Source organism: Stegodyphus dumicola, chromosome 1 (genome assembly GCF_044657685.1).
Source record: "Stegodyphus dumicola isolate Sdum_Otavi_A_Nest chromosome 1, ASM4465768v1".
Lineage (NCBI taxonomy): Eukaryota > Metazoa > Arthropoda > Arachnida > Araneae > Eresidae > Stegodyphus > Stegodyphus dumicola.
The window spans coordinates 259,836,047-259,857,483 of record NC_140768.1 but is presented as its reverse complement, the minus strand read 5'-3'; the positions used below and the strand labels follow the sequence as shown (position 1 = coordinate 259,857,483).

Sequence of the window (21,437 nt, the reverse complement as noted above, 5' to 3'; positions counted from 1 at the left end):
GAAAAGCAGTTCAAAAGCCACAGAAAAAATTTAAACCTCAAAACTTTGTAAATTAAATAAATTACAATTTACCTGCAACATTACAGAAAACGAATAATTTTCACATATTTATATGTTATCTATAGCAATAATTATAATAATATTTACGTCATTTAATAATATTTACATTATTACTTATATGTAGATGCATAATAAATGATATATTTACAAATAAAAGCCATCCATAAAATGTTCCACAAAAGCGTAAAATCAATAAATTTGCCAACGAAAATCTCAAAACAACTATACATAGAACAAACCATCATTTCTGTCTAATTAGCAAATACTGTGCAAGTTGTACTAGTATACTGAAGCAATAATTAATCGCAATTGATAATTTATTTTGAAAATTATGAAGTATTATTAAATAATAAGGAAACAGCAAAGGATTAATAAATTTAAATGTAAAAGGTACAATATTGAAAATATATTTGAACTGCATCATATTTAGTACACTATTTTTAAAAAATAAAACAATGTCATTTACATACTCATATCTTTTCCATCACGTATTCTTGACTTTTTTAAGTTTCCTTTCATCGATTTTTGTATGCATATTATATTGAAAAACTTTAGTATACCGTATATACCCGCGTATAAGTCGAGATATTTTGGACAAAAAAAAAGACTTCAAAGTGGGGGGGGGGGTCGACTTATACGCGGGGCCATAAAAAATTAAAAGAATCGGAAGTTCAAAAATTTCTTTATATAATGCAGTTGTGTTCTTCCCGCACTCAAATTGGACGACTTATCAAATAAGTCCCTCACTTGAAGTAATTTCATGACTTAAATTATGTGACGAACTAATTACAGAGTCCCTCTGAAATTATTATAAAATCATTTAAAAAATGTTGTATTAGCAACGAACTAGACGGCACGGAAGATGATGCTGTTTTTGAAAGTGAAAATGACGACGAAGGCTCTAGTAGTGATTGTAACAATACAGAGTTCGAGACTGAATCTCAGATGATTTTGAATAAATGTAGTACTTAAAAAATTTTTTTCGAAGTTTCTCGATCGATTTCGGAAGTGGGGGGTCGACTTATACGCGGGTATATACGGTAATTGTTTAAACAAATATTTGAAATGGTGTTCATTATTTTTTTAATCTGCTAGAAAATGGAATTCCACACATTAAACAAGTTTCATGAACATCAAACATGTTAATGTTTTGTACATATATCTCGGTAAGTATGACCAGTAAAGAATGTTGTTCAACTTCTTTATTGGTTCTTCTTTACTTTCAACTGGAACAACTTCATCTCCTAGATAAACTGCTATATCCATATGAAGCGATACGAAGATACTTTTCTCAATTTTAGGATGTGTATGAAAACTGAGCAATAAAATATAAATACCAGAAACAGATTTGTGTAAAATAATATTTGAAGTACCTGAAATATTTAATTTATTCGGTAACATAGAAGAAAAATTCTCAAATGATGCTATTTTGTTCTTTCTCAAAAATTCATTAAAAATATGCTTCTCCATCTTAGCTCTTTTTTCCTTCTTGCTCATCCTCTGAGGGGTTGGAATTTCAGATAAGTATTTTGGACAACCAGAAAAAATGCATGGGTAAGCATCGTTATTTAATTTAGGATGCCATCTACACATCTGAATAAAAGTATCTTCGTTTGTTGGTAAATAATCATAGCGAATAATATCATCTTTTCGAAAATGTTTTTCACACACAACGCTGCGATCACTTGCAATAAAATTTTTCCTTAAAATTCTTTTGATCCATAAATCCCGTTTTACTTTATCTTTTGGAAATTTGAATACTGATACATATTCGTTGGTGCCATCGTAATTGGATTTGCATGCTGGAACGCAACATCGTGCAGGCATGATGAAGACAGCTCTACATAGACGTCGATCGTTATTCTTGTTAACAAATAAGTTAACTAGTAATCTCAATTGAAAAACGAAAATATCCTTAACAACATTACTTAAATTTAGCAATAAAAAAAAACACGAATAATAAAACAATACAGCACGCGATCAACGTAATAAGAAGTCTTCGCTTGCAGTGTCCACACAATGCAGGGCGATGGGTGAAAGTTCAGACGCCTTACGGGACGTCAAATCACGTGATTCTGCAGCTGACCAGGCCATCTAATCTCGAAGGCCACGGCAATGTGTTCTGCATGGAAATCGGGACGCGCTTCCCTCCTTCTTGCGGGTGTAAAATCGGTCGCCCCTTATGGTGCACCTTAGGCAACATTCTGGATGATGAGATGGATAAGTGACCGATAGGTAGTGCCCATTCCCGACTAATATACTACGGTGAAAGTATCCATACATTTTAAAAAGCACCAATTCATACAGATAGTCCTCCATAAATGAACCCTTTAAGATGGATAGCCCTAACAAATTTTTCTGTAACTAAGTGCCTAGACTAAAACGTTTTGTTCAACTGTTACCACAATAGTCGAAAATGGACATTTTAGCAATGTGACCATTTACTATTGACCAGATAGTCAATACTTTTTTTTTAGGATTAATACTTACCACTGAAATTTCCTATAGTTATTTCTGCAATGGAAAAATAGAGTAAGAAGAAAACCCAGCGACTTTTGAAAGCGTAAGGCTTCTTTAAGAGGTTTTTGTATATTGAACGCGAATATGCAGATTGTTTTTAAAGCATAAAAATATCGAGATATAAGAAAGTAGTAGTTTTATTTGTTCCTCAATCTAAGAATAATCTAAGTAGAGTCGTTTAAAATTTTTCAGAGCTCTGTAGAGCTTAAAATATATTAGAAGAATAACTATATTAACAAAACTATAAACTAATTCTCTTGGGTAATATTTTATGGAATTTTATCTGTTAAATAATATAAGATATTATTATCTATCTGTAAATTTAATTTTACTTAAAAAGCACAGAAAGTAAATTATTTTGCTTCTTTGATTTAAATTCATTAAATGAAAAGGATAAAAGTTTTTAAAATAGCCTAAATACCTCAAGCGAATGTAACCACAAAAGTCATTTACAACTCCCATGCAACTCTTTCTTTTCGAAAAAAGCCTTTGAAAACACTTTTTTGTTTCATCATTAACTACTAGAATAAACCAGAAATTCACGATCCCTAATTAGCAATCAGTCAGTATTATCTATTAAACAGTATATTTGGTATAAAATCTTTGCTGATGAATTCTTTGACGCATGTACTGAAAATGTACTAATTAATTTTTTTGTTATATGCATTTAATAGATTTAATTGAAAATTTATTAGAGAAGTACTTTAATAAATTTTTTTTAATTACTTCTATTTACGATTTACAGAATTACATTTTTTAAATTTTAGTTAACTAATACGTAATCGCAGTTTATAAAACGCGAATTCTAATTTGTAATTTACATTTTTTTAACATCGTGTATGATTTATTTTAATATCGCTGTTGATCGCTTCATTACTGATTGAAAATGCTCTCTTACGCGCATTGACCCTAAGATTCTGCTTAGATTCAGGGACAAATAAAATGATTGCATAATGCATAATGGTAATTATTTTTCTGAGTTGTTAACTCATCTAAAATCATTTAAGAAGAAAGAATAGTTTTTTTGAGAAGGGGACAGGAGAAAAAATAAAAATCATTCAGTGAACATAATGAAATCTCTAGCCAAGCAGCGTTATTGAAATTTTTTTGAAGTACCACTATATAATTTTAAAACCCAGAAATTACAGTTTCTGTAACAAAGGAATGAAAATGACCATTTTTAAAGAGAACGCTTGTTCTCTGTCGTTTTCTCGTTTTTATACGTATGTTTAAAGCTCCTTTGATAAAATGGTTTCTCCTCAAGCGTAAAATCCCTTAATAGGCAGAAAAACAGAAGGTTTATTTGATTCACTTTCATATCACTAGAGTTTTCTTGTTTCATTTGTTATTGACAATTTGATTTATTTTTCTTATTATATAAACTTATTTCTTTTTCGCCTCCTCACCTTTCTTTTTTTTTTTTTTTTTTTTTTTTTTTAAAGTTAACCTCCACAAAATTTTTATTTTTCTATTTCTATCCCCCTTGTTTTCGAAGTAATTTCTAATTCAATGCGTAAAATTTTTGTTTTACTTTTATTAGTGAAAGAGTTTTCTAAAGAATTTTTAAAAAATTCCCCTTCATTAATCAGAAAATCAGTAATATTTAAAATATTTTTTAATGGACATTTTCATCCGGTTCTATTATTTTAAGTTAAAAAGTTGCACTTGGTTCTAAATTTTTAAACTTATGGAAAATACAAAAGTAAACAAAAAACATATGAAGTTATAGTAGTGAAATTAAAGTATTTCCGAAAAATAATATCATAATTTAAATAATTAATAATTTAAAAAATAAATTTTTATGTAAAACTACCGCATTCCAGCAATTTCTTAAAAAACAGAATATTTTTGGTTGTTTTGGGAAATTTGATTCTTTTATTTATCTAAGTATACACATGTACCTACTTTTGTTAACAAATTTAGAAATTTGAAAAGAATTTATTGCTCAATTTTTGATGAAAATATCCCTTTTTATTTGCATCCTGATGTAATGCAAATATTTTGATGCGTTGAACTGTACTTTTTATTTTTACAATATGGCCTTTCAAATTCTTAAAATGTTATTGCAATTTTTATCTAAACCATTAATCGAAGGAATAGGTTTTTGAAAGTAAAAAACAACTTATCCCGTGGTTGAAAATCTTTGATAATGATTGTAATAATAATAATAATGATGATAGTAAACATGCCAACGAAAGAATTTCTTGTACCATCTTAAAATTGCAAACATCTTACAACCTGGAGTATATACATTAATAATACTGGATGATTTTAGAGACAGTACTTTTATTCATAATTAGCACTGGATTAATATTCAAAGCGCTGGATATATGAATCGGCATATTATCATCTCATTACACTTTACATTATGAATTTATACTTTAAAATAAAAATCTGAGAAAAAAATCTTACTAATGTGATTTCTCCAAACCACCTTCTTAGGAAAGTCAAATTAATAAAAGAAGTTCTGTTTCTGTTTTGTATACATAAAAGCAAGCTTTTCTTTTGAACTTCATGGCTGTATTTAGTTTCTTTTAATCGCGCTTAGATGATACGAAACTAGGCACTTCTCGATTTCTGAAATTCGTTATCAGAAGAAGCATAAAATCTTGCGGAGTCTATTTTGATTCGGAAAGGATAATGGTAATAAACTTAAATACATTTTTTAGTAACTTCTTCGCAGACTGACTTGCTACTGACTTGATATTATAAGTTGGTATCGTACAGTATTTACATAATTCCAAGAAAGATTTTGTTCTGAATAGAAGTTATATTTTAATTTTTTTTTTTTTTTTTAAGTGGAAATATAATCAATAGTAAATAACATTAGATATTTCCTTAACGGTTTCAGTTTTCCGTAATTGTCGGCATACAGTTTGAAGAAAAAAATTTTGTCAATATTTTGTGAACAGCTATTGCCCCAAGTATTGCAAAATGCAGCACTTGAAACTGAATTGCCATTTTCGTAATAAGTTACTGCAGAGCTCAAACTGGAAAAGAAACGGGACAATGTAAAATTTAAAATATGAAAAAACGCAGCCATGAATTGGCCAGGATTTTTCAGTGCTGTTAATTCTTTTGTACGTGATGTATTGAAATTAATCCAATATTACATTATTTACTGTTATAACAGTTCTGTCTGTCGTTATGGGATATGAATTAACAGTTTTGATAATTTATGGATTCTTTTTACATATCATTTTCAATTAAAAATTATTCATAAAATTTTTATAATCTCCGAATGCAAAGATCTTGACTATTTAAAGATATTTGATTATAAATAAGACTATAAAATAGCTTTATATTTTCCCTTTAAAAATAATATATAATTTAAGATGGAAAAATCTATGAAATTTTGACAAAATTTTGTATTAGAGTCATAATAAGCACAGTATTCCTATTCCTGTTTAATCTTTCTCTCTCTTTTTTTTTATTAATTCGAATTCCATCTCCTCATGTTACACAAAGTATACCACGAGGCTTACACAAGTAAGTTACAGCTCAAACAAATATACAATAGCACTGCAATGAAAAAAATAAATAAATAAAAAGGAACTCATTTATCTAATTTGAGAATAAAAATCTGAAAAACAAATATTGTTTCTTTAATCCGTAAAAGCTAAGAAGAAATTGATGGCCGAGTTACAGGCAAAAGTGGCTTAACATATCTTCTTCTGCTTAACATGATGAACACATCCAAGATGAATATAATTAACACTTTCATCAACGCTACCGCAGGCGAACAAAGCACTTGAAAGAATTCAAAATAGCTTTTAAAATTATCATGTCTTGACAACATAAGCTAATTTAAAATCTATTGAAAATTAATCAACTTTTATTCTGCGAAAAACTGCAGGGAAAATTTTTTTCGTCCATTGTGTTTTTGGTGACGCAAGATATTTTTTGTTCTAAATATAGATAGCATCATTTCTATAAAAGTGCTTCCGGTGAGAAGCCGGAACACGGAGATTTAAATCATTGTGAAGCTGTGTGGCTGGTTTCGCTGCAGCATCAGCCTTTCGTTTTCAAAACTTTTTCACAGCATCCCCGACTGTAAGTAAAGTGTGTAGACGATATCAAGAATCTTGCTAGGTTTTAATAACAACCTAAATTTTAACAGCAAGTTTCTCTAAAACGTCAATTTTCTATAATATTTGTAGTGAGAAAAGAGAATCGCTTTATATTAAAACGTGCATTGATTTCAAAAGCTTGCAAGAATTTTGGGTCCATTTCACAGCAAGGTTTAAGCATAGTCTGAGAAACATAGCACTAAGTCTGTGTCTTTTTCTGGTTTATCTTCATAAATAACGAAAGCAGCGCCAACCTTATCATTTATCTTACTTTCTGTCAATAAAACAAATTAATTGGTACTTTTCAAGAACAACATCGGAAACTGGTACATTGTTCCTGTTAAAAGGATACCTCCAAAAAGGAAACTGGAAAACCGCCGTTAAGGAAATTGGACGAGGAATGGCTGTAGATGATCTCCTTCATGGCAATGTTACTGAAAATTTCAATATCAGTAGATGGAATACTGGAGATAATAAAAAGGGCCTCATAACTAATAATTTCACGAACAGTTCGTAAAAGAAATTTTCTTTAGAAGACTGCAGTTTACTTTCTTCAGGAAAGAACTGTCTGAAACTTATGATGAATAATAAAGTTTAGACAATAAGATTCCACAGAAAAGGTCCAGAGACTGATCACTGAGGAGAAGGGTTTTTGAAACTATTATTCTTTCATAATATTACCTGAGGAAAATTCTGCAGTGCGAGTATGCAAAAAATCCCTGATCAGGTATAAAATGTTTTCTGATTTGAACATTTTTCGCCTTAAGATAAACTCAAGCACGAGCTGGTGAAATCATTTGAAAATTTTTGTGTTTCTTGCAAATAACTATATTAAAAATGTCAATCTGGTTATTAAATATTCTAAAAATTCAGCTTTCTTAGAAATTATCGAAATTTTAAAATTGAAAAAACTAAGTACAAGTACCGTAGTGAATTTATTAAAAAATTAAAACAAAAAGACTATCCAATTAGAACCAAGTCTAAAATAATATTTATGAAATTATTTAATTGGCTTTAAAAAATATTGAGCTTGTACTTAGTATTACAAATTGCTTATTATGTCAATTGTAAAATGAATCAGTTTTTTAAATAGGTTTTGAAAGTTTTACACATAATTCACTTTCTGAAAAACTGAAAAATTATTTGCATTATAATTTTTTTTAACTCTTAAAGTGGAATAAATATTTGAGATATAGTTTTTATAATAATAATGTAATAAGTAATTTAGTAGTCTTCCTAAATGTCCATCCTATCCACTGAAACATGCGACTAGCTGAACTTTGTTGGATATAAATGCATGAAATAAACTGAGAGAAGATTCATGCAAGTGATGTTTTTTTATTTATTATTGCAGAATGTTTTTGCATATCCCTTGGTCTGAAACACTACACAATGGCAGAAGTTCCGTATATTCAAAATAAATCTTTAAAGTACTTAATTTGTGGATAATGGAATTTTGTGAAATGTCCCTTCAAAGTGTTTATGAATGTTCGGGTCTGTAAAATTGCGGAACATTGCCGTTAATGCGAAATGGAGGGTGAAAAAATACTCCTCCTTCTTTTCTATGATGGTCTCAAATGGGGGTCACTTCGTCCAGACATCTTATCCCGCCCTCTAATTGACACGGAGACTTCACACATCTTAGTGCCTCGACTATTTTGATCAGGACTGCAGCTGGTTGGCAAAGAGCGAGATAATGTAATGTAACTAAGCTTTGATGTAAGTTAATGGCTGTTTAGCTTCTTCTTGGGAAGCCTCTATCTGTTTTTGAGTTCTAAAGCTGGGGACAGGATGTCTGAGGTCGCTGTAGTTGCTGATCTCTGAATGGGGTTTCCGCCTTTTTGGTGACACAAACTCATTAGTTTATTCTGTTTTAAAAGAATTTCTTATTTGCATTCCATTTGACTAATGTTCTGGCCGAATCAATCCTTGTTGAAAAGACTCAGCCAGAACATTAGTCAGTGCATTTACACTGGAAGTGACGTTGTAAATCTACGTTTGTCAGATTGGTGCAAGTTTTTAAGCTGCGATCGTAACTCTTGTGCTGTTCATAGACTATAGCATTACTTTTCTAAATATAGCTGGACGATAGTAAGCATGAGACCTAAAAGACTTGATTAAATCTGAAAACAATACAATTTTCTGAACTGTTATTTTATTGGATGAAATTTAAAAAAAATTCCATGCATTTTTAAATCTGAACTTCTTACGTTACAAAATTTTTAAGCTTTAAAAGTTTTTTTTTTTTTTTTTTTTTTTTTGTATTATTTGAAGCAGTGAAAGAAACATTAATTTTTGGGAAGTAAGCGTGTCGAATACTTACAGTTTAAAGCTATGTGACTATCAAATTAAAGGACTTTCTTTTGTCGAAAGAGGATATTTTTGCTCATTAAAGTATATAAAACATTTAAAATGAATATCTCTGTAGTTTTAGATATTTCCAAATCTATTTCCTTACATGAAATTTCTCGAATAATTTGATTCGTGATCAGATATATTTAACACTGACATCTCTTTCTGGATTAAAGAAAAACTAAAGAAGCTGTTTTAGTACAATAGAAAGATCAGTAAATAAAGTTTTTATGCCTAGTATAAGTAAGTTAATTACTACTCGTAGAATTTCAGATTTCTTGAAAGTTAGAACTTTGACAGCTATCATAAGTGGGAGAAGAAAAATTTATTCTGTTTACCTTGAGAGTAGGATAAATAATAATTCTGCTGCGTTATATTAAAGTTAACGTTACGCACAGAAAAATTATTATTAATGTCATATTTGAGGTAAACAAAATAAATGAATTTTAACCTTTAATATTAATAGCCAATATTAAAGTATTAAACTCTAAAAGTTTCTGTGATTTCTTCCGTATATGAAACTTTTCTTTCTTTTTTTATTGGAAGATTTGTATACATAATTGTTTGGATGGTGCAGTTTTTTCATTCAAATGTTAGGAGTGCAATTATTAAATCTGGACCTTAGTAGGAAAAGGTTCACAATGTCCAATTTTTGTTTGTTGGAGAAAGGATGTTTTACTTCGATGGATTCAAAGAGTTATTACTCCTTAAAAATCCTTGTAGTTACTTCTTATTTTAATGTAGGCAATACATTGATTTCCCTAGAATCGGTTTATAGAACTGTTTACATTATATTAACATTAACCTTTTGCGGTTGTATTAAGTTTATACATAGGTATTATGCTGACTAGAATTAATTTTCATTAAACAAATAGTAATACCTGATATGCAAGATTATGAAGCTCGTCGACTGAATAGAATGCAAGATCAGCATGATTCTTTGCCGTGGTGGCTGAGAGCAGACATTCGACTGGAAAGGTAAAAAAGTTTTGGTGGCTGAGAGTCGACATATGACCGCAAAGGATTAATAGCCGAAGGACACTGGACCTCTCTCCTAAGATGACGTTCTTGGTTCTTATATGACCACGCGAAAATTTCCATTTTTGTCATTGTGGACACTGTTTGTTTTCTATTCGCTAGCTACAGTTTTAATTCTCATAGATAGAAAAATTAAAAATTCTTTCAAAGAAATAAATAAAACCTTTTCTAAAAGTATCGCACCTGAGAAAGAAAATTATGTGAAGTGTAAAAGTGATAATAAGCCAAGAATGTTGTTTTTAAAAACATGACCCGAAATTTTAGATGCAGTAAATCGTGGGTGGTTAGGAAACATAGCTGTTCATCTCAGTCATCTTATTTAGTGGCTTTTAATCGGTGGCGTTGAACAATCGGCGTAAAAGGCAGCGTTAAGAGCTATCCAGACGAACGTGAGTGTTTACACGGCTCGACTTTATCAGTATACTGGCGTCGCCATGAGTCCCAATGTTTGGGTAAGTTTGCGTCGCTAGGTCTCCTTACATTCTGTACGTTCTCGATATTGAGGAAAGCGTCAGCAGTGTTGTTAAGTGATAACGATTATTGGCCCCCTTCAACTAAAGTGGATATCTAGTTCCGATTTTTTTTCTTTTAAAATTTCTTTGTATCTTCTTTTGCCATTATTTCGCCATTTTGTTTGTTTAATGGAGATCCTCAGGCGCCTCGTTGGTTCTGTTTGATCTGATTTTTTTTCTTTATTTTAGTGTTTGGGGCTGTCATCTCTCGCAATCATCCGGTTATTTTTGATCACGCGCTTCTTCGCGCATTTCCAGCTTCTTTGTTTGGGAAGTTTTCTATTCGATTTCTTATCGATTTTCCTGATTCTTTTTTTTTTTTTCTTCTTCTTGATTTCAAAGATTTACCGCAGAATCTTTGCGGATGTGTTTTTCTGAAGATATCCGTTGGGCTGCAAGAAAAGCACTAACACCTGTAAACATTTAACAGGTTTGGTCGCTACTGTGCAATATATTGAAATAATTTTTATTATACCATTTATTTCATATATCCAAAGATGACTGTTTATCATATAAATGAGGTAATTACATTTAAAAGTAAGCATTGTTTTCCATTCTGTTTACTTCTAATACTAATCTCTAATGCATAAAGATTAGATATAGGGATTAAATCTTAAACCTTGCTGAGCTAAAGGAGCATAATTGGTCAATTAACACAGCAGAATTTTGTTTAATCTGAATAACTAAATTTTTTGCTACTATAACAAGACTATGCTGTATGCTATATATAAAAATTTGCCAAATACCGAAGTAAATTTTGGAATTTTATGATAACATGATTTGGCCAATAAGATAGTTCTGTCACAAGAACTTTTTTCAAATTTTAAACTGGAAAAAATTTTGATTGATAGATCAAAAATTTGAAATGAATGTATGAATGAAAAAAAGTCAGTTCGACTGCTTTACTAACAATAAACAGTTATCTAAAAAAACTCAAAATTTGCATAATATTTGATTCTGAAGCACATTCATGCAAAACACGCTGGGGAAAAAAATGAGTTTCGTTTGAAGGTAAATCTTATATATGTTCGAACAAACAGCTAAAATTTACGATACATACTTTTGTAACCATTTCAAAAATATTAAATTTTTATTAATTTTATTTGTAATTATTAATTTTCCTCTAATTTTGCAATAGTTCTGGTAATCATCATCTAAAAATCAATATGAAAATATAATTAAATTATTTACAGTTAAGTTAGAAAGCTTTTCTGTGAAAAACATTCTTCCCTTGGTTTATATTCTTTCTTGACATTTGCAAATGAATTCGATTAATCTTCCTTCCAGCTGTTTAATCTAAGGTTTCCATCTATCTAACTGAACGTTTTCCCTAATTTTATTCTAAAATCATAAATGGCAAGGTTATTCAAGGACATTAGAGTTTATTGAAAAGTGTATTTCGGACTGTTAAAGCGTCCTAATTTTTCTAATAATGTTACCTTGTCAATCCTACATAATATAGATAGATTACTTGAATTGATTTGTTGACACCATTACACATCTTTTTATTTATATATCATAAAATCTTTGTGTTATTTTTATTTCAGGCGTATGTTTCCAACTGTAAGGGTGTCCTTTTCCGGTGCTGAAGTTCACACAAAATATTCCGTTTACATGGACATTGTACCAGTGGACAATAAGAGGTATCGGTATGCTTATCATCGATCTTCTTGGCTGGTAGCAGGCAAGGCTGATCCTCCGTCGCCATCTCGGCTGTACTTGCATCCGGACTCTCCTTTCACAGGAGAACAGCTGAAAAAGCAAGTGGTCTCTTTTGAAAAAGTGAAACTCACGAACAACGAGATGGATAAACAGGGACATGTAAGTTTCCAGTTTCTTTTTCTTTTTTTTTTCCGAAGTGATAATTAGCTATATATTTATCTTTTACTTTTCGTTTTCGGCTATAAGAAGTATATAACAATTTTATCATTAAAAAAATTCCATTCAGACTTTAGTTTGATTAAAGAACATTTGAGACCGAACCTCGGTAATTAGTAAAACACGCTCGAAATTTTAGCCTTAAGTTTAATTAAAGAGCATAAATGCATGTCAAGAAACAACAGCTTGTTCCCCCCCCCCCAATAGCGGGCACAAATCGTCATAGAGGTTGGCCACTACTACTCTAATTCTAATGCTGAAACCGATGGTCACTTTATTATAGAGACACGTAATAGGTGGGCCACCGTTGCCCCCTATGAAGGGACAGACAATTTACCCCAATGCGTTCTCCGCGATTCGAACCCGGGACTTTCGGTACAGCAGTTAGTGCCACTAACCACTTTCCTGTCTGGGCGGCATTCAAAAATAACCCCCAAATGCCGTTGTGTACTTTTCCCTTTACGTGGCAATTAGTGAAATTAAAATGATACAGCTTGTTTTAACATGGCAAAATCTCCGAGAATTAAGAAGAAAGTGGAAATTGAAAATTGCTCATGGTATTCTTTACGCAGTTTTTTTTTTTTTTTTTTTTTTCTTTGTAAACAATAAACAGTGAAATAAAAGAATGACTTACTTATTAGATGAATCGCAGGACAGTCATGATCCGCATTTTTAATAAGGCTGTCCATTTAAAATCCAGATAATTATCCTTTTGTTTTTTGAGTTGAATCGTTATGCGGAAGCTCGTTGTTGACAAAGAAAGGGGTAATATGCATTTACTATATATAGTTAGAAGTAAGTGAGGTAACTATTCATAGTTAGAAAGCACTGAAGTTACTATTGTTAGTTAAGAGTTCATAATAGGTCGTTTTACTATTCAATAGTTAGAAGATCTTGAACCCTTTTTTTTTTTTTTTTTTTTTTTTTTTTTTTTTTTTTTTTTTCCAGTTAACTTGAAAAGAGAAAGAATCCGGCATTTCCTTTTTATTGGAATGTAATATCAATATAACCAATAATACTAATAACATAATGTAATATAAAGTAATAGCAGAAGATAATAGATAATATATATACACATGTGTGTGTATTTTAAATAACAGATTTTCTTTGATATGTTTTAATTAAAATTTTAATTTTATATATGGCATCTCACACAACCCATTTTTCATGGATATCTCGACAATGTAATAAACAAATTAGTAGCCACCGATAGATACTTAACGTATCTAATGGATTAGGAATCGAAATCTGTTCGCACAATTTCTGCGTACTAATATTATATCTGTCTCTATCTTTTCACTTCTAATGGCTATCTTTCTATTTACGTATAATGTGACATATTACTGACTTACCTCTCTAAGTCTTCTTCACAGTCTGAGAGGCGGTTAAGACCCTTATACTGAATATGAATAACTATCTAAATACATTTATAGAATGACTAAATTATGTACATAAAGTCTTCATTCTGTGTATACATCCATAACATCTTTTTTGTGTGTAGTGGAGAACATAGCTAGTATAGCATAGAATACCAATACAGCAATAGACTAGAAATAATAAATGAAATTTATAGAATTAATGTAACTTAAATTAATTAATTTCCATTCCCCACTTCCAATGATTTTCAGAATAACTTTTCTTATTAAACGTTATCTGATTTTTTTTTCTTATTGCAACTTATTGATCTTATTAAATTTTTCTTAGTAAATTTCCTTTGATTTGAGAAGTCTTAACCTAGTGCCGACATTTGTAGAATTTTATATGAAGATTTAGGCAATGTTTAATAAATTGATATTTGTATTTAATTTTGCTTACTTCAATAAACGGTATACTACTAAATCATTGTGGACAATTGTAGAATGTTACAGAAAGATTCAAGCAATGTTTAATCAGTTAATATTTGTACTTCATTTTATTTACTTAATAAACAGTATGTTACTGAGTTTGCCCGCACACAAATAATTCATTAATTATTAATTTCATTTGCATGGTATTTAAAATAATCAACAAAAGCCTTTCTTCGTGTGACAAAGAAAAGCTTTTCTCTTTTGCTCGTTATTTTCTCGGTATAAAAGAATGAAGAAAATTGCAAAGTGAAATTAGCTAAAGAACATAAAATTTAGAATATTCAATTAGATGCTAATATATTTCATATTTGAATTGAATTATAAATAGTTCAATAGCCATGCATAGGAAATTCCTTCATCACCATGCATTAGAGTTTCTTTAAAATGGGGTTTCCCAGCAACGGGAACCTCCTGGGTTTCCCCCCAAATTCTGCCGGTGTTTAAGCTTTCAATGTTGTCAGCTACGATATACTATTTATAAAACTTTAAAAAAAAATTTCAGTTGTTTTGTAAATAAAATTAATTGTAGCTGCATTTCAAAATATTCGTAGCCTTCACCGCTTTTTGGTTTGAAAATACTCTTTAAGTCGTCTCCAACTTCTTCTTTGTTCTGGATTTTGCTACATTGCGAAATTATTTTGACGATAATTTGATTTGCTATACAGTTAAGCGCGTTATTTACATGTGGTTTTTTACAATATTTGCGTAATACTGCATATCGCGCAATATTATAACAGGTACTATACTATATCATTTTACGCTATATTATTTTATCAAAAACTGTACATTCATAGTTTGTTCTAGACATATTATTTTCTTCCTGTATGATCTTATTATATATATCTTTAAAGTTACTCATAACTTCTATTTATTTGATTATGCATAATTTAAGGAAATTTAGCCGAGTTCTTTTCATTTATATTTCTGGAATAAGCAATTAATTTTACTCCGGTATGAAGTATCATTTAGATGGCTGCAGACATTCAACATTCTTAAAATTATTACGGCTCACATCTGAAAGGACTGAAAACAAGAGAAAGGAAGGCATATAAAAATTATTTTCACGCCAACGGCTTTATCCTCTAACGATAAATATATTAAGTTACGTCACGAAACCTTGGAGACGGCAAAAAGAGGCTCAGGAGGCGGTGGGGGGTAATCACCAACAACCTCACCCCCTTTTTCATAGCATGTCGCCGTGATGCGACACACCGCTAGATGAAAAATCGCCACCAATCACGCGACTTCTCTCTATTAAAACCGAAAAACATAATCGCCAAGTAGCGGGGGGGGGATAATATTCCCGCTGCACAGCCAAATTAATAACGCATGATAAATATGCGTCTAATAACTTAATATAGGTTCCGAGAAAGCCAGCGGGCCAGGTCGTATAATTTAGAACTTCATACCCCTCCTTTTTATGCCAGCTTTACCAGGCCGTCTCATTTTTTATATATTTATTACCAGTTTTTTCTTTTTGGTTATATTCTTTTCATGCAGTAATAAGATTTTCATTTGGAGAAACAGTAGGAAGTGATATTAAGGTTGTAATGATAGGTGTTAAGTCAGACAGTTGGAAACATATTTCAGTTTCGCCAACAAGCGATTAGTGGATGTTCTTCTTCATGATTTTACGAGTTCATTGATAGCTTGATAAATCGAATTATTGTAATTGAGAGGGCAATGTTTTCTATTAATGATTTTCCGTCTGGAAGCACGTGAGAGTGGAAACCCTTGTTACTTTTCACTTTATTGATTTTAAAGGAGCAATTGAAAAATGGCAAGTTCGGTTTCCTGAAAGCTTCCGTTGTTGATTTACTTCTCTGTGTTTATACCAAAGTGTTTTATTAAAGATATAAATGCCGGAAATAGTAAAATTTAAATATGTATTGCAGTGTTTTTTAGAATTCATCGAAATATTGGTTAAATATAATATTCTTAAAATATATACTTGCATCCGTATTTTAAACCATAGAGGTAGCAATCCTTATCTTAAGCCATAGAGGCAGCAATCCCTATCTAAAATTTCTAAATTTGCTGATGCCATCCTGACTTCTTGAAATTCATATTAAATAAAGAACATCATATTCTTAAAATATATACTTGCATCCGTATTTTAAACCATAGAGGTAGCAATCCTTATCTTAAGCCATAGAGGCAGCAATCCCTATCTTAAGCCATACGCAATATATCTTACTATATTTATGCCTTCGCATCCCTAAGGATTTATGATGGTCTTTTATTTTCAAGTTGCCATTAAACACAGAAATTTTAGGATTTTTTCAAGATTCTTTAATTGAATTCAGTTCAATTATAAAAATATCCATAGGTTTTTTTTCCCTTAATTTTTGAACAAAGCAGTGGAAATTATTTATTCAACGTTAAAAGTTTATCAAATTAGAAAAGAAACATGGTAATGTAAAATCTGAAATTAGGAAAATTTTAATTTATTTGAGTTTGAATTTATTGATTTAGAATGTAAATAATCTAAATCCTTTTCTTCAGAAGCAAAACATTTTTGCTTTTCTTGAGAAATTTTTTTTAACGTATATCTGATATAAAAAGAAAGACTTATATCTGATCCTCCTCAGTATCAATGGAGTTTTATTCCAAATCTGTGCCAATCTAAAATTGCTTTTTGTCTAATTTAACATACATTTAACATTTTGTCTACATATAACTCCTACTTATAGTGAATTTATGCATTCTACTATTTTTGATTGATGCAGCTCCGAACCTTCTTAAGCCGAAATTAAGTCCTTTGATACATAAACCCGTACATGTGTACTTTAACAAAACTACGTATATGCTTTCAATAAGGTTATCAGTTTTTAAGAAATCATGATTAAATCATCTTAGTATTCAACATTTTGAGATATAAAAATGTATATTCGCTTTATTTATAAGAATAATGCATAAACTTCTTTTTGCATGAATAATATATAAAAAATGAGTTTTTTCAGACTTATACTTTTGTTTCTTTACTTCATTTCTTTACTTAGAATATGTTAAATTTTCCTTGATGGGAAACATCAAGGAAAATTTAACATATTCTAAGATATCAGAATGCCAGAGCCACCTCCTCATATCTCGTAACATAAATTCATAACACTGTTTTTGATTCATATTTTACTTTGTTCAATGAATTGTATTGAGCCAACGAAAGTTGGCAGTTACCTTCATGTAGATAAAGCACCTATATATTTGCATAGACATTCATAATTCTGCCGACAGTCTCTGGGTATTTTACGATGAAATATTGTTTACAGGGTATGATTACTTCCTTTTAGGTACACAATAATATGGCGTACTTAAATAATAGTTCATTTAGAACAAAATATGAATAAATGAATCTTATCTAAGGTTATCTGCAATTTCTGTAACACACGCTTTTTATTGCAATATTAATTGACATATTTATAGTGATATGATTCGGAAAAATAAAACCAGAAAGGACAAAATTTAAAAGATTACTTTTTTTAATAAATTAAAATAAAGGAACACTAGAATGTTTCTGGTAATTTACTTAAGGTTGAAGTTCTTTTGCAAGAAATCTTAGCGCAGATGATTTTTAGAGTCACATCGTCTCTCAAACCTTGAAATCACCCGTCATCCAATTTGAGAAAAGTTAAAAACAGATTCCCGCAAATACAATGAACGCTCTTGGCCACCACTTTCTCGAGACAACTGTGTTTGAAAGTGACTAGTATTGCTGAGAACATAAATAAATATCGGCAATATAAAGTGCCAATGTCCAATGTCACAAACTCCTCCACAGAAAATCAGAATCACAGTGAGGAGAAAGGATTCACTGTAATATGTAAGAAAAGCTAGTGGCTATTTATTTAAATGATAGTAACTATTATATTTTCTTGTGTACTTTGATGTCTAAATTACTGCGCATGGAAAAAAAAAAAAAAAAAAAAAAATCTGAAATGTTTCAGATTTTAAATTACGTCCAAAGGGGCGTTTTGTAACATTTTGTGTGTTACCTTTCTTTATTAAATATCGTGTTCTTCGCACTTAAACCATAAGATCCAGTGCAACAGCAATATCGCAAAATAGTTTTAAAACGAGCATATCTTTAGAATTTCCGATACAGAGACTCACGCGCTGGAGATAAAAATGTTTTTTCTGCACAACGTTGCCATTGCTCGCTTTGAAATCCTTGAGTTTGTTAATCAAAAATTCGTCAAAGTTTTAAAAAATAGGAAATCGATCATAAAACAAATTTCAAATTTCAAATTTGGTCTTCCACATGCTCATATTCGTTGGAGGATTACGTTATTCAAAATTCGATGACTCTATGTACCGTTATTTTATGACAATGTGAGAAATATATACATACATTTACGCAGATTTTCATTATTTAATTTCTTCAAATATAATGCAGGACTCTAACATTTTATGGCAACAGTTTGAAAAGTGAACCGACATTTATAGGAGTCCGACGCAAAATGCCAAAACGAAAGCGATAGTCCTTCGGGACTCAAGTCCCTTTGGACTAAAAATCTTTTCTTATTTGTTTCTCCTTTACAAACCGCAAAGAAAACGGTCAGGTAGATGCAATACATTATGCAAGTTAAGATCATCTCATCTGGTGCTATGTCTCCTTTCATCATTTTAACATGTTTTACGACGGGTGGAGCTTCGCTTTTCCCGGAACGATCGAAAGTGCTCTTTTAAAGCTACATTTCGATATAAAATAAAAATTAAGATAACAACAGGAAAAGAATTCTCTTTTATGTTTGTGTTTTTCATTTTAGTTTTACTTTACAGCTTTTTTCGCTTTCACAGCAGCTGAGTTGGAAAGTTTTGTTATTTATGAGATGATTTTTTTCCCCTTTTATATCAGTGTCGGTTTGTATTGATAAACTGGTGTTTAGCACTCGCTGACCATGTTTGAAGGTTAAGGTGATGCTTTATGAAACGATGCTCACGCCCAAGTGCTCGACAGGTGTCGGTGCAATGGACGCGTAAAAATTAGACTCCACGCTTGAAGGGCATCTCTGGATTCACTTTCAATTGCAGACAATAGTTGTGCTTTAACAGGTCATCTATTGATACGAGTCGTCTATTGAAAATTATTGATGGTTAACCAGAGTTCTGTTTCATTGCTTATCTCTTCGATAATTCATGACAATGCTAATTGCAGGATGTCACTTGTGACGTATCTTCGTAAAATTTGCATAGATATAAACATATGAATACAGCGCATCATATTACTTAAGCTTATTGTACTCTTAGATTGCTTTGCACGCTTTGGCCTGGGCTTCCAAACAACGAGAGATGAAGCAGAAAACTTGATGCGGATCCATGATCATTAAAAGTTGGTTTTTGCAAACTTATCTGTAGCGAAATTTTTTCTACTACTAGTGTGGAATTATAGATGTCCAAAAATGTTCAACTTATTTTATATTGTCTTAACTTTTGACCCCAAATAATATCATCTTAATTGCTTTTTTTTTTTTTTTTTTTTTTTTTTCCATATTTAAACTTAAGTTGGCGTAGAAGTTTTGGATTCTATTAGGACAACACAAGTATGGGATGAATGATTTTACGGTAAATAAAATATAGAATGGTTTATACATATAGACACTATTCTAAACGGTGAAAGGCTATAAAGGCAATTTGTCTTAATGTCGTGTGACATTTTAATAGGTTATTATGAAGTATAAGACAACTCTTGTTGCAGATGTTAAGACAGAAAATTAATGCTGACATTCTCGAACGAATGTGTATGGAATTCATTTTCATTTATTTACTATTCGAATGATAAATGGTGCCCATGTTGAATGTATGTAATATTTTGAATGATTTCCTGTTAAGATAATTTTTTGGTTCATAACTCCTACGTTGAAGGTTTTATAATCTCTTGAAAATAGCTGCATTTGAATGAACTATTTAGCATTTGAAATTATTGAACTTTCAGTGGTGTGGTGTATTGAGAATACGGCGAAGCACACTAGGGCTATCTGCCTGAAGGATGCCTTCGTGGAGGACTTTCTAAGGGAAACTGGCTCGCATACACGTTACACATGGGGAAAACCACGAAAAGGCCCACGCAGCCAGCCCGTTCGCGGGATTCGAACCTCGGACCGAACTACCAGTGTTCAGCGATTTTACCGCTCTGCCGCTGGTGAGCCTATGAACTTTCGGAACGCAGCGTATGTACTTATGTAAGATACAAAATATGAAAGACAACTACTAACAAAAATGCTAAATTGACTATACACATTTTAATTAATAATTTTAATTTAAATACAACCCCCTTTAAAAACTCTGTAATGCGTCACTTCTTGTGCAGCCATCCGCAATGCTGAAAGCTCTTGCCCAGTCGCTGTTCAGGATTTAAACAAAGGATTCCAAAATTAATAAATATTTCAGCTACTCATTACACACCTCTTTCTCCACTCTTATGTCGTCATTTTATAGCCAGCATCAGTTCGCTGTGCAATTTTTATTTATCGTTCTTAAGATGTAATTGCATTTTATATAAATTTATGGGATGCAGATTGTACCCATTGAGTTGAGTGATTTCTAAAGAAAAATGTTTGTTCAGAAATAAAATTTGCTTAACCATCATGATGGCTACATTTGATTGCAACTGCGCCATTATACATTGTAAGGCCATCTCACCATCTCACTACGACTGTTAAACAATTGGCGCCTTTTCTATATTGAGATGTCCCATCTATCTGAAATCCCAGCTAACTGTGATTTCCATTTACCTATTACGCATCTTACGTATGCACAACCTGCAACTTTCTACAGCATCTCGACCATGACAAAAAGTTAATTGGTTTCACCCTGTGTCGAAATTATTAAATTTATATTATTTTTCATTTGTAAACTTGATTCTATTATGTCGGCATTCTTCATTCCACAGCAGTCGCTTTGAAAATAATTAATATTTCTTTCCTTCCCTGTTGAGATAATTTTTATAATGAGATATTTTAGCTGTAGAAAACTAATACTTTCACGAACTTTTTTTGTTTTCTTCTTAAATAATTAATTACCATTATATGACATTATAATATTATTATTATATGACATTATTAATTACTTAATTACTATTATGTGACATTTAAAAATTTTGTATTCGTGGACAAAGGTGGCTTTAGTGAATTAGTCTGATGTCTAAAAAATTTTGGCAATGA

At 31.0% G+C, this 21,437-nt stretch overlaps 1 protein-coding gene across 2 annotated transcripts in view; it reads left to right on the top strand.

Annotated features, from left to right (window-relative positions):
• LOC118190204 (T-box transcription factor TBX20-like) overlaps positions 1-21,437 on the top strand; it is a 125,195-nt gene that overhangs the window by 86,802 nt on the left and 16,956 nt on the right. For both annotated transcript variants that reach the window (XM_035360880.2, XM_035360879.2), the window contains exon 3: positions 12,100-12,373. In XM_035360880.2, coding sequence (XP_035216771.1) covers positions 12,100-12,373 — 274 coding nt within the window. The remainder of the gene's footprint in view (positions 1-12,099; positions 12,374-21,437) is intronic.